Source organism: Leucopleurus acutus (genome assembly GCF_964270905.1).
Source record: "Leucopleurus acutus genome assembly, chromosome: 10".
NCBI lineage: Eukaryota > Metazoa > Chordata > Mammalia > Artiodactyla > Delphinidae > Leucopleurus > Leucopleurus acutus.
The window spans coordinates 102,787,213-102,800,518 of NC_139153.1; the positions used below are offsets into that span (position 1 = coordinate 102,787,213).

The 13,306-nt window shown below is 42.8% G+C and overlaps 1 protein-coding gene across 11 annotated transcripts in view; it reads right to left on the reverse strand.

Moving 5' to 3' along the window:
* The window catches only part of PRP4K (pre-mRNA processing factor kinase PRP4K), a 40,852-nt gene extending 29,249 nt beyond the window's left edge, over positions 1-11,603 (reverse strand). For 10 of the 11 annotated variants that reach the window (XR_014326517.1, XR_014326518.1, XR_014326519.1 and 7 more), the window contains exons 1-3: positions 11,426-11,595; positions 3,052-4,251; positions 182-358 (exon numbers count right to left, since the gene is read on the reverse strand). Coding sequence is in view for 3 of the 11 variants with exons in the window: in XM_082848239.1 (XP_082704365.1) it covers positions 182-358; positions 3,052-4,251; positions 11,426-11,562 (1,514 nt within the window). In the remaining 8 variants the exon portion in view is untranslated. Of the gene's footprint in view, positions 1-181; positions 359-3,051; positions 4,252-11,425 lie in introns of all 11 variants that reach the window. The other variant, XM_082848237.1, reaches the window with a different exon arrangement.
* Positions 11,604-13,306: the final 1,703 nt, after the last annotated feature.

Genomic DNA, 13,306 nt, shown 5'->3' on the forward strand with positions numbered 1-13,306 from the left:
ATAAATTTGAAGGAAAACTCTTTTAAAGAAAAATCAGTGTGTGTGAAACATCACACGTTGGTAATAGAAAACTATACGGCGTCACAGCTACAATTTTTCAGAGAAAACTGTTTGTTAAGAAAACCTACCAACTGAGCTTCAAAAACAGTCAGAGTTTGACAGATCAAACGGGTATCTTTACCTTCTCCGAGGAGACCGGCTTCTTCTTCTGGGAGATCGGCTCCGTCTGAGGGGGGAGCGGGACCTCCTCCTAACAGGAGATCTACTGGCTCTTCTTCGGGCTGGAGACCACCTACTGATTGGGCTGGCATCTTTTGACCTTTCCCGCCTACTGAGGATGTCATCTCGAGGTCGTGTTCTTAAGGGGACCAAATACAAGTTCAAAGAAGAATAAATCAAATCAGAATAAATGAATTTCTTCTGCATGTAAAGAACACTTGAAGAAAGGGCACATTAACCTAAAGGTAGTAAACACAGATTAATAAGTTTTATAACAAAAATTCAGATGATCACAGTGACATCTGGTGTTACGGCAGACACACAATAGAAGGTCTATTTCCTCTGGTCTCACAATTTGAAGAATTATTAAAGATTATTCATATTTTTAAAGCCACTGATTTTAATTTCAGATAAACAAATAAAACTTGCCCAAGTGAGTAATAATATTCCATTCCCTTGGTTTGAATACTGTTTTCTTTTTAAATTTTTGACATTTTTGCAATTAAGAGCCTTATTTTTAATGTATCAGTTAAGAATAAAACCCCCCTTAAAAGTCAACATTAACCTCAGAAGAGGAAATACAGGTAAGAGTTTAGGGAAAAGGACAGTCCACCTAGTCATCGAAGTAAATATTGGTATAACTTATCTGGAAGGAAATGTGGCAGTTAACTTTCTAAAATGTAAATGTACATAATCTCAGACTGCAATTCCACTTCTATGAATCTATTCTAAAAGAAACTTAACACAGAACCAATGGATGTCGTTGCAAACAATCATGAAAAACTGGAACCAACCTCAACTTTCGTCAGTTTCAACAAGGGAATGGTTAAATATATTATGGTACATGTACGCTGTGAAATACCATGTTGCTATTATTGATATATGAAGAATTAAAAACGATCCTTATGTATTGTCACAGAAGTGTTTCATGAAAAAAGAAAATCACTGTTAACATAAATAGTATGAATCCTATTTTTAAGAAAAAACGCATACATACAATTGTATGTGCATAGTAAAGGGGCTAGAAAGAGACAGTCTTCTTTGGAGTGGCAGCAGAGGAGGGATGGAAAAAGTGAATTTACAGGCTTCCAGCACGATTTAAATTTCTCTTTAATTAGCATGTATCTCTTCTGCAACTAAAAATAAAAATTTGTTTCAAATATTCAACTCTAGTCCTTGATAAACTCCTCCTCAGAATTTCCTTTTCAAACTGAAAGCAACAGAAAGAGAACAGGACCTTAAGAACGACATCAGATAACACCAGCAACACTGTCTCCACAGAGCTGCAGGCAGAGCCATTTCATTACACTGCTTAGAAGAGTCAACAGGATCTCTTAAGATACAGCACTTTGAAAATAGCATTCTTGAAGCTTCTCAAAACATAGGATGATTTATTTAAACTTCAAGGCCAGTTCAGATTTATACCCATACACAGGAAACATTAACATGCAACAGTAGATGGCTAGGAATTCAGAGTTATCTTTGCATGGTATAAGCCGACATTCTTTTAGAAACTTGGTTGGTAATTTCTCATGTCTAATTACTGAATATAAAGACATTAAAAAATCAGTTTCTAAAGTAGCTTTTGGACTAATCTAAACAACACCCTCCCCTCTCCGCCAAAATCCCTTCTGTGCCTTTACTCATCAGTTCTATGACCCTAGGTAAGTTAGATAACCCCTCAATCTATTTTCTCATTTATAAATTAAGTATGACTTACTTCACTGTATTAAGTCAGAAAGAGAAAAACGAATACCGTATGCTAACAACTATATATGGAAACTAAAAAAGCAGTACTGATGAACCTAGTGGCAGGATAGGAATAAAGACGCAGATGTGGAGAACGGACTTGAGGACTCGGGGAGGGGGAAGGGCAAGCTGGGACGAAGTGAGAGAGTGGCATGGACATATATACACTACCAAACGTAAAATAGATAGCTAGTGGGAAGCAGCCGCATAGCACACACAGGGAGATCAGCTCGGTGCTCTGTGACCACCTAGAAGGGTGGGATAGGGAGGCTCAAGAGGGAGGGGATATGGGGATATATGTATACATATAATTGATTCAATTTGTTGTACAGCAGAAACTAACACAACATTGTAAAGCAATTATACTCCAATAAAGATGTGAAAAAAAAAATGACCAAAAAAAAATTAAGTATGAGGATCACTCCACCTCATGAGAGACAATCATGAGAACTTATGAGGAAAGAATTGATGGACCAAATGTATATGAAATATTTTCATTATTATTGATAAAAAATAAAATCACTTTACACTATTCTTCCTAAACTTAAGAGGTACTATTTATTTTTTTCAATGAGATTACAAGTATATGAATTAGTAACAGAAAAAAACTCCCAGTTTTAATTTAATTATATTTTGGGGACCAAAAAAGACAACTGTAGTTCCAATCATATTGTCAGAATTCAAAATCATGTCAATTCAAAAGAATGGACAGATCACAATCCTTAAACTGATACCTCCATTTTTTAAATTGTCAGCCCATACTGTTCAAAGAAGAATCCCTACTCTGGAACTATACAATCTCCTTACCCATAAAATGGGCACACACAGACTTATCAGCCAAATTACTTGGATTTAAAGGAGTGATTCTGCACATCAAATACTGAATTAAGAACTTTTAAAATGTCAATAAAATTAAAAATCACCTAGAGTCAAGATACTGACAAAAAAGTGCAAACATTAATATAGTTAGTGGACAGGGTTATACATAACACTATAAAACTCATTACCATCTCATTTTTATTGTCCACAAGTTCTAGTTTCTCCTCTGAAATCTGCTGCAATACAGCTTTGCAGTCAAGTTACCTTGGCGAAGAAAGGCGTCTCCGTTCAGGCTCCCTGCGTTTTCTTTCCAAGGATCGGCTCTTGGCTCTCCTACCAGGAGACAGAGTTCGAGAAGGTGACTTGCTTTGCTTAGACCTTCTATCATTTAAGAGTGGAGATCGACTTCTTCTTGACTTCTCACGTTGTTTCGGAGACAAACTTCTTCTTTTGGGACTACGACCAGGTCTTCTACTGGGGGACCTATTTTCTTTCCCAGAGGAAGCATCTTTAGAGGGAGATTTAATTGGCTTCTTCTCTTTATCAGTTTCAGACCTTTTCGATTTTCTCTCTTTGGACCGCGACCTTCTGTCTTTGGATTTACCTCTCAAGTCAACTGGGGATCTAGATTTTTTGCCTCGATCACGACTTCTACTTTCGTTTATAATTGGGGATTTTTTCCTATCTTTTGACTTACTTTTATCTTCAATTTTCACCTTGTCATCGGCAGGAGATCTGGCCTTCCCAATCTTCTCTTGAGAGCGCCTTCTAAGGGTAGGAGACTTGGACTTTCTTGCCTGATCTTGAGACTTGCTTCGTTTGGAGGGACTTTTGGACTTTTTCCTCTCCTTTGACTTGCTCCTCGTCGCCTTCTCTTTAACTATTTCCACACCTCCCTTACTTTTCTTTTTATCAGACCTATGTCTAGTCCGTTCTTTGGATCTGCTTTTACTTCGTTTTTTTGTACTATTTTTATTGTCCATAAGTTCAAGTTTCCCCTTCGTACTTGAAGATCTAGTACTAGACCTATTTCCATTTCGTGCCTTTTCATGAATCTCCCCCTCCTCTTCAGAGCCAGACTCATAGCCTTGTAATATGAGCCCCATGCCAGACTGGACCTTTCCTTCCATTAACTCATTATCAAGTTCAGCTTTAATCAAGGCCCTCTGTTTCTCCAAGTCTTCCAGCAAAGCTAAATCATCAAGTTTAGTTCTTTTTGCTGGAGACATACCTTCTTTGTCAGAAGCATCAATAACCTCTTTTCTTTTGTGTTTCTTATGTTTATGCTTATGTTTATGTTTTTTATCCTTGTCTTCTTCTGAAGAATGTTTATGTTTCTTATGTTTACTTCTGTGTTTATGCTTCTTTTTTTTGTGACGACTGTGCTTATTTTGAGATTGGTCTTCTGATACTTCTCCATTTTCTTCATTTACACTCTTTTCAGAATTATCAGCATCTTCCATCCTATAAATGTATCAAACACATTTAAAAGTCACATCATTTATTAAGCATTCAGAATCATAACAAAATAATAGCAATGATAAAAAATACATCTCAATGGGATACAAGAAGTTAGTCACTGAAATATTTTATTTCAAAGGTATATGGCAAGAACTGAGTTGAACAGTGATTTAACTTTAATTTGTTTCTAATGGTTGAACTCAAATACCAAAAGTATTACAGGAAATACATAATGGGGGAGGTTAACATAATTATACTTAATAGAATAAGGAAGGGAATCCAAACCAGGTGCAACAAATTGTTAATGCTGACTTCCTTAAACAGTCACTCAAGTAACTTGGTTTTTAAACCAGCATTTCCCACACAACTCAACACCAAAGGAACTCCCCCTCCCATTTTCTTTTTCCGTAAAACATTAGTAATGACATATATTGGGACACTCATCTCCTTCTCCACTTGGATTCAGAAATATATATATATTTAAATCTCCAGAGCCAATACAGAGCTACACCCAAAAGCAGCAGTCCCTTCGATGTGCACAGGCGGCTGATAGCTGATGTTGATATTGTAAACACATCCTGAGGGTTAAAAACTTCAAAGTTGGGCTTCCCTGGTGGTGCACTGGTTGAGAGTCCGCCTGCCGATGCAGGGGACACGGGTTCGTGCTCCGGTCCGGGAAGATCCCACATGCTGCGGAGCGGCTGGGCCCATGAGCCATGGCCGCTGAGCCTGTGCGTCTGGAGCCTGTGCTCCGCAACGGGAGAGGCCACAACAGTGAGAGGCCCGCATACCGCAAAAAAAAAAAAAAAAAAAAAGGGTGAGTAACACTGTCCTAAAGAATGAGTAAGAAATTAACCACAAGGGTTAAGGGGTACTTTAGATATAGGAAAAAAGATCAGTGTTACCAGGGCGTCAAACTTGTGGAAGAGACTGGTCTAACGGAGGTTAAGCTCTCAAGCGGACCAATTCCAGATGAAAAGATATAGTATGGGATTCTGGAAGCACACGGTTGAGACAGTCAGAGGCTCAGGAACTGCAAGGTTAAGCTACTGGATGGATGGTCTGTAATGATACTGCTGTTATGGTCCTCCCGCCAGGTCTCAGTCTTCAATACACTTGGGGGATGAGGGGCGGGGCGAGCAGCCAACACAGCACAGCATGCTTGGGAAGTTACTCGCTCACAACAATGAGGGGGTGTGGAGAACATGGAGAACACACAACTACCACATGGCACGAACTTTGAATCTGGGGCGCCAGACTGCCAATGTCCGTTTCTGGCACTATGCACTGTGGGAAAGGAGAAAGTATTAAACGATGCTGCAGAGGAAGCCGTGTCTGCAGCTGAGTCAGGTTTCAGTCTGGCCTGACTTCTCTCAGATGTGGTATAAGAAGACACAGGATAGATGAAGTAGTGTTCTGGGATCATCAAATTTTCTCAGCGATTTGGAAAAGGAAAGTGTAATTTTTGTGTTTAAAAAAGAAAAAACCAACATGGCTTTATCAAGGAGGGGGGAAAAAATCACAGATTTAGGGTGAAGATACAAAGACATTTCAACTCTGATCCTTGTATAGACTACAACCTCATACAGGTAACCACCTCCCTTCCCTAGAATCTCCCAGCCCACAGTCTAGAAGGTGAGCTATGTGTCGGTTTTTCTGAACCTTGAGTTAGAGAGAGAAAAGCTTGAGAAAAACAGAACTAGGCTAATTCAAGATACAGAAGTAGGTACGGAGAACCTTTTTAAGGTCGGGAAGGGTTTTCAGGTACCTAAAATCTCAGTGTCCGAAGTACAAAATTCTAGTCAATAAGCTAAAACCCAAACAATGTAGGGCAGCGGTCCCCAACCTTTTTGGCACCAGGGACCGGTTTCATGGAAGACAGGTTTTCCACCGACGGGGTAGCGGGGGATGGTTCAGGCAGAAACACAAGCGACGGGGAGCCACGGGGAGCCATGGGGAGTGGCAGATGAAGCTTCGCTCACTCACCTCCTGCTGTGCGGCCCGGTTCCTAACAGGCCACGCACCGGCGCACCAGTAACGGTCCGCAGCCGGGGAGTTGGGGACCCCTGATCTAGGGAATTCCCTGGTGGTCCAGTGGTTAGGACTCCATGCTCTCACGGCCAAGGGCCTGGGTTCAATCCCTAGTTGGGGACCTAAAATCCCACAAACTGCACAGTGCAGCAAAAAAACAAACTCAAACCATCTGAAGACCCTCTAAGTATCCGCAAGAAAAAGGAGAGTTGGGTGGTAAGGTCTCCAGAGCCAGACTACCTGGGCTCAGTTCCTGGTCTCACTACTTACTAGTTGTGTGGCCTTAGGTGAGTTTAAGCTTGATGGAGAAAGGAGCAGTACCCACCTCAAGGCACACGGTAAGGACAGCACAGTGCTGGTTAACAGACATCAAGGATAGCGAGGCCTAGCACAACCCTAGGGCCCCAAAAGTAAGTTGTTCTTATTGTTCAGACACTGGATAAATGTGCTCCTCACTGTGGATACTGTGCAGCTGCAGACAGATACTAAGAGTGTTATTTTAAGGAATCCTGGCGGGAGCGAGGATCCTCAAGTCAAACAGCCTTGTTCCAACGCTGCCTGCAATGGGACACCTCTAATGTGACCTTAGACAAGCTACTTCCCTGTGCCTCAGTTTCCTCCACTGTAAAAACGGGGGACATAACAGTACTGGCAAATCACAGGTTTGTCGCAGCAATGAGTTCATACAAATTAAACTGTCACACAAAGTGCTCAAGAAGTACTGCCTCTGCCTATGTCCCCAGGACAGATGAGACTTCACATTCAAGGAGGTGGACGGGACTCGCCTAAGGGCAGGTGTATCTCAAGCTGGTGAGAAGGCTGGTATTACATTCAAAGTCAGAGCTCTTGAATTTGCTCAAAGATGCTTTTAAAATGTCAGGTCATGTCACCACTCTGAGTGAAAAGTGACTACTGTTTCCTACCTTATTCAGAGCAAAAACTTAAACTCTCTATGAGTCCTATACTATCAGCCCAACCCATCCACCACCCTGAATCGCTCGTTCCCTCTCACCCTCACTGCTCTCCTCCCACAGCAGGGGATCTCCCGCCAAAGGGCCTGGCACGCTTCCCCCAGACACAGCGCTGCTGCCCCTCGCCCACCTCAGGCCTTTGCTCAAATTACACTTCCTCAGCCAGGCCTCTGGGCCAGTTCCTTTTAACTGCTACCCCACCCTAGCCCACACAGATGCGCTTTCTCTGCTTAACTGCCCTCCACTTAATAGAATTCTTATTCATCTCTCCCTATTGTAACACAAGCCCTAAGAGGGCAGGATCTGAATCTGTTTAGCTCGATGTTCTATCCCTGAGGCCCATAAGATGATCTAAGCTAGAGCAGGTACTCAGTAAGTATTTGTTGTGTCAAAGAAACGATCTACATAGAGTAACATATAGAAACGGTATCACTGACTACAGCTGGTTTACACTGTCTGCACCCGCACTCGCAGCTCTTGACGGTGAACACTTTTCACTCACTTACACCCCCAGTGCCCCATACAGTGCACATGCCTATTTCTTGACGGCAATACCCTCAAACGATTTAAATTTAACCACCTCCCGCAGAAAAATCTGCTCTTTTAACCCTTTTCCAATGCTTCCTATAATTTACAAGTCTTCCAAGGAGTTTCAAATCAAAATTCTTAAGAGTTTACCCACAGGGGGCTTCCCTGGTGGCGCAGTGGTTGAGAGTCCGCCTGCCGATGCAGGGGACACGGGTTCGTGCCCTGGTCCGGGAAGATCCCACATGCCGCGTAGCGGCTGGGCCCGTGAGCCATGGCCACTGAGCCTGCGCGTCCAGAGCCTGCGCTCCGCAATGGGAGAGGCCCGCGTACCGCAAAAAAAAAAAAAAGAGTTTACCCACAGAGGAAGTAATTTCCTTCAAAAGAAAATCAAGCTCCTAAAGCCTCTGAGAATGAAGACTGACATCGCGGTTCCCAATGTTACTAAACAGTCATTCCCATGAGTGACCCCAGTTTTCCTTGTAACTTAATGAATGTAATTCAAGAAATAATGACTAGGCTGCTAATGAAACGCTACCAGTGCCTTAGGGCCAGCTAGGTTAACCTTAATAACTAACCCGAGTTCTCCTATACTGGGGTTAGGCAGAGAGCAGACCTTCAGCCTCTTCCGTTGATCTCTCAAGGCAAATTTCAAAGAAAATAACGAGTGAAGTCTGACTAGGTAAATCAGGGAAACTTGAACTCAACCAGTAAGTGAACTCGTAACATACCACATATAATGCACGAGCTTGTGCTAGGTCAGTTAATTGAGATTCATTATCAACAACGCTCTACTAAAGCTTTAGGAAAAGGTTTCTTGTAAAGAAACCTGATCATCTTCCTGGATGGTTCATATTAACAATAAACACACATATATAAATTCCATATACATAAATTTATACTTTAACATTTACATCTTGCAACCTAACACTACACATTTAGCAGGTATATGTCTACACTAAACTGGTCTACAACAGGTTTGTCATAAACCAGTACTTACTGAGAGCTGAGTAACATCCTTCCAATCTCACTTGAAAACAAAGCTGAATTCAAAGTGCAGACAGTATGGAAGTGTTAAACAGTATTCATTCACGTGTCTGGTTAAATACATTGTACAAGTTTCACCCTTCAAACAACCCAGGGTCTTGGGGCATCTGGCACAATGAAAATAGCCATGGAACAACTTTAAAATAGTGACCAGTTACCAACCTCTAGCGTTATTTTAACTTCCTCTTTCACATATTTTTTTCAAAGAATATTCTTAATAACATCTTATTCGGGAAGCATTCAATTCATGCTTTGCAGTTGGGGGCAAGGGGGAGCAAAATGAATGCCATTGCATTTTATAAGGAAAATAATTAAGCCTGTTTCTCTATGTAGATGTAAAAATAAAAATGGATTCAAAAGACCAACTAGTCTTAAAACGAACCTTCCTCTGCCCCCACCTTTTCCAAGTGGGATATTAAGTTTCAAAGAGTTAGAACTGTCATATCATGAAAACGGACCTTTCTAGGACACTGGAAATAAATAAAAATGATTTCAAATGTTAAAGGCTATTTTTAAAAGGAGCCACACTGTATAGCAAGGGACCAGACAGTACAAAAGTCAGGAGCAGGGCTCTAGAACTAGACTGCCTGGGTTTCAATCCTGCATCTGTCACTTAGTGTGACCTTGGGCAAGCTAACTTAATTTCTCCATACTTCCGTTTCCTCATCTGTAAAATGTGGGAAATAACAGTATCCACCTCCGTTGGGTTGTTAGAAGGATTGACTGAGGTGATATTTGTTCAGTACCTGGTCTTGGTAAGTGCAAGTACGTCAATGCATATAAAAATTTAAATGCTTAAAACCATCGAAAAAGGCTGAACTAAAGAGACTGACAAATGTAAAAGCCACTAAAAGGCCTTCAGGGAGCTTAAAACTATTTTATACGTTTACCTTTTCTAAATGTTCCACTTGGAATAGACTCCATGTAACTGTGAACTCCTCACTGTGTCCTCAAAAAAAAACTATTAAGACACTACATTCCAGCATTCACTGCGGGCAGCCAACAGGGTACCTGCTTTCTTAGCAAACTGTCATTTTCTATGCAAAACATTTTCAAATAAGTGAAAGTGGAACACACACAGACCACACATTCCATGCAAAACAAGTGTCGAGGAGGGGGGAGGTGGAATTAAAGACTCTCTCAGGGTCATTCATACTTCAGGGGCCAAAATAAATATTATTAAATCTAGTGTTATTTGAATATGCAAATAAACATGGCTGAGCCACTCCTCAAAAGGAATCTGAACTGTCCCTGAAATCAAATAAATGGACATACTATAGAACTGTAAACAGATTACTAGAAAAATCAGCCACGTTGCCTAAGGTTTGGACCATCTTGTCATGAAGACTGGAACTGGGCCTCACTGTGAACTCGAGGAGAAACAAAAAGAGGCAAAGTCTACCCAGAACTTCGGAATCCATTTGCCCTCTTTTAAGTCAAACTGAAGTGAAGATAATAAAGCAGCTTTCAGAGGCCTCTAATGAAAAGCTTCGTAGACACCTCTGTCTAGCTGAGCAAAACAAATGGCTGAGCAGTCCAGAACTGGACGCACAGCAGCGAAGCGATGGCTGGCTGGTGGCAACGATTTCTCCTCTCTCTCGGTCCAAAGTTGCTGGGAGAATGTATCTACCTCCTTCCTAAGACGTCAGGAAACAAGTCAGATAATGCGGATGCAAAAACAAAGGTCGCTATAGGAATACTGTTTTAAAATCCATTCTCTTCTAGGTTCTTGAGTTTTCCTAACAAACACACGAAAAACAAGATACTGCTTTTAGTTAAGCAACGGTCACCCCTACAGCATGTACAAGTCTGTTTTCGCTCGGCCGCATCGATCCTTATATTAGCTTAATTACAGACATGAAGTGCTTGGGTTTGGAAGTAGCTAACGATTTCTACTTCTTCCACTCGTACTCCCAAAGAAGCACTATAAACTCAGGCCAAAAATGCTAGGCCTCAAAACCGAGGACTTGATCTTACTTTGTCTCAAGTTTGCAAGTTGGCAAATTGCAGTAATAGGCCGGGGGGGGGAGGGGGAGGGGGGATATCGGGTGGATGCTGGAGTAGAGTACAGGGTGGCAGGAGAAAGCACCCCGCCAGCCGCAAACTACAGCTCTGGGGTGGTCAAGGAGCACGGCCCCAGCACCCCTTGTCCTCCCTGCTTTCAGGTCCTAAGACTGACAAGGGCAGCAGAAGCACCGGGGGAACCGCCTGCGGAGGGAAGGTCTCAGGGCTCGCCCGCGCCGCCCTGCTGCTCGGGGGCCCGCACCGAGGCCGCCGGGAGCCCCGCTCGTCCCCGCGGACTGCAGGCGGGCAGGCGCGCCCCCGCTGGAGCCGCGCGCTCGGGACCTGTAGAGGCCGCTCGCGCCCACGCCTCCCGGGGCAACGACGCGGCAGGCCCGGCCGCCCTCCATCCAGCAGCCGCGGCCTCCCGGCGAGCGGAGCGCGCAGGCCGCCCGCCCGCGCCCCACGACGCCTCGCGGGAGGCAAAGTTTGGCCACGGCCCCAGGGCCCGAACTTTCCCGCCCGCCCGCCCAGGCAGCTCTCCGCCCGTTCCCCCTCGGCCGACCCCGGGCGCCGGCCTTCCGCGCGCCTAGACTACTTACTCTGGCTGTTCCCGCAGCGACTGAGCCTCCGCGGCGGCCATCTTGAACTTCCTGACTCCTGGGCGGCGGTGGCGGTGGCTGCCCGGACGGTGGAAGCCACTGGAGGAGGAGGAAGAGGGAGCAGGGCCGTCGCGCATGTGCCGACAGCGTCGGGAACCGTGGAACTCAGAATTGCTCGGAGAATCCGGATATAAAATGCATCCGGGGACAGGGCGCACTAGCGTCATGACGCACTTCCGCGACGGGGCGGGGCTGCGGCAGCGAGGGCTGGGGCTTTAAAGGCACGCGTTGATTGGGTTAGAACCGACGTTACGTTCTAGGACCCCGGTGGAAAAAGGGGGTGTCCGCCTTGCGGGCGCGGTTCCGAGAACTGGTTACATTGTGGGGCCCACAGTTGGGTTAAAATTCTCAAACTGGGGCAAACAAGATGACTTTGCTTTTAAATGCCTTTTACTGTCTAGATAAGTCAATGTGAAGCGGCATTAAAGGAAACTTTGTAGAAGGGCAGGAGTACTGGAAACCTAGGACTGTGCCTAGAACATAGGGAACTATTTTTATTGATACACTTCTTTGAAACTTTTGAACTTTGTTTAGCTTTTGCTAAGTACAGGGGTAACGATTCAGGAATCCGTTACTCCAGTTTAGTTTCGCTGGTTCTGTAATTGGTCCGAATAACTTTGTTTTTCTATAATGAATTTACAGTAACGAGATTAAATGAAATATTGTGTGAGAAAACATTTACTGTCTCTTGGAGAGCTTTCAATACCATGGAAGTTTTTACATTCTCTGTCTCTCAAAAGAGACATATCTTTCTCCATACTCTGGAACCTGAAAGCAGGGTGATGATCACTTTTATTCTTATAATCCACTGAGTTTGGGTTTGACCTAGAAATTTGAGTTCGGAATATGTGAGCTTCTTATATATATCTCTTGATTTTCAGAGAGGAAGAGTTACAAATACTCTTACAAAGTAAGTCCTTCGTTGGCTGGAATTCCAAATGTGTTAAAATGTTAAGCATTTTCCCCTCATAGACTTTATTAACATGGAATACTAAATCAATCCCTGGATATTTATTGATTTTTGTGGGTTCCCCCCACACATACCTATTGTTGCATTTCTTTATATGGTCCTTAATTATATTGTTTTCCTTATGAAGGATTTCTCTTTCTCCTTAATAATCAAATCCAGGTATAATAACTTAGAAGGCTTCTTTCAAAGGAAATAGTTTTCAGAAATATGTTAAGAATGGTTTATATTTTCAACCATATATTTATCTATGTACGAATAGTGTGTAGGTTGGGATTTCAGAGTTCCACTAATTGTTCCTACCTCTAGATTCTCATCCCTGTATATCTTTTCAAAGGTATTTTGTATATGGCAGCCTTGTATTTACAGTTTATTATATTCTCTGTCCCACGAAGGCAAGGCCATGTGTCATTGTGTTAAGAATAGCTCAAATATGTTATTAAAATAACAGAAAATTAGTACATTATTTTTAAATAAATAATTTTAAAATGAAAATAAACAGAGTGTAACAGACTTATTACAGATCTCTTCTTGGAATTGAGGGCAAGCCTGTAAGAGATCTCACCTTGGATATACAGTAGAATAATATACTTTAAGGCAAAGAAGCCTAGCAAACTGTCACTCAGAGGTAAGGTGACTTGCTTGTGATGACTCAGTTCCTAGGTGCCAAGACACGGTTTGAACTGAAATTTCTCGTCTGTGCTCTTCCTTCTTACTGTGCTGCTTCCCACAGAAATGTCATTGGTTTAGCATCCCCTTATTGAGCACCCACCCACACAGCTCTTTGGTTTTCAAACTCCTTTCGAATAAAGGTAACGGAAAGAGCACTGGATTGGCACCTAGAAATTCCTTAT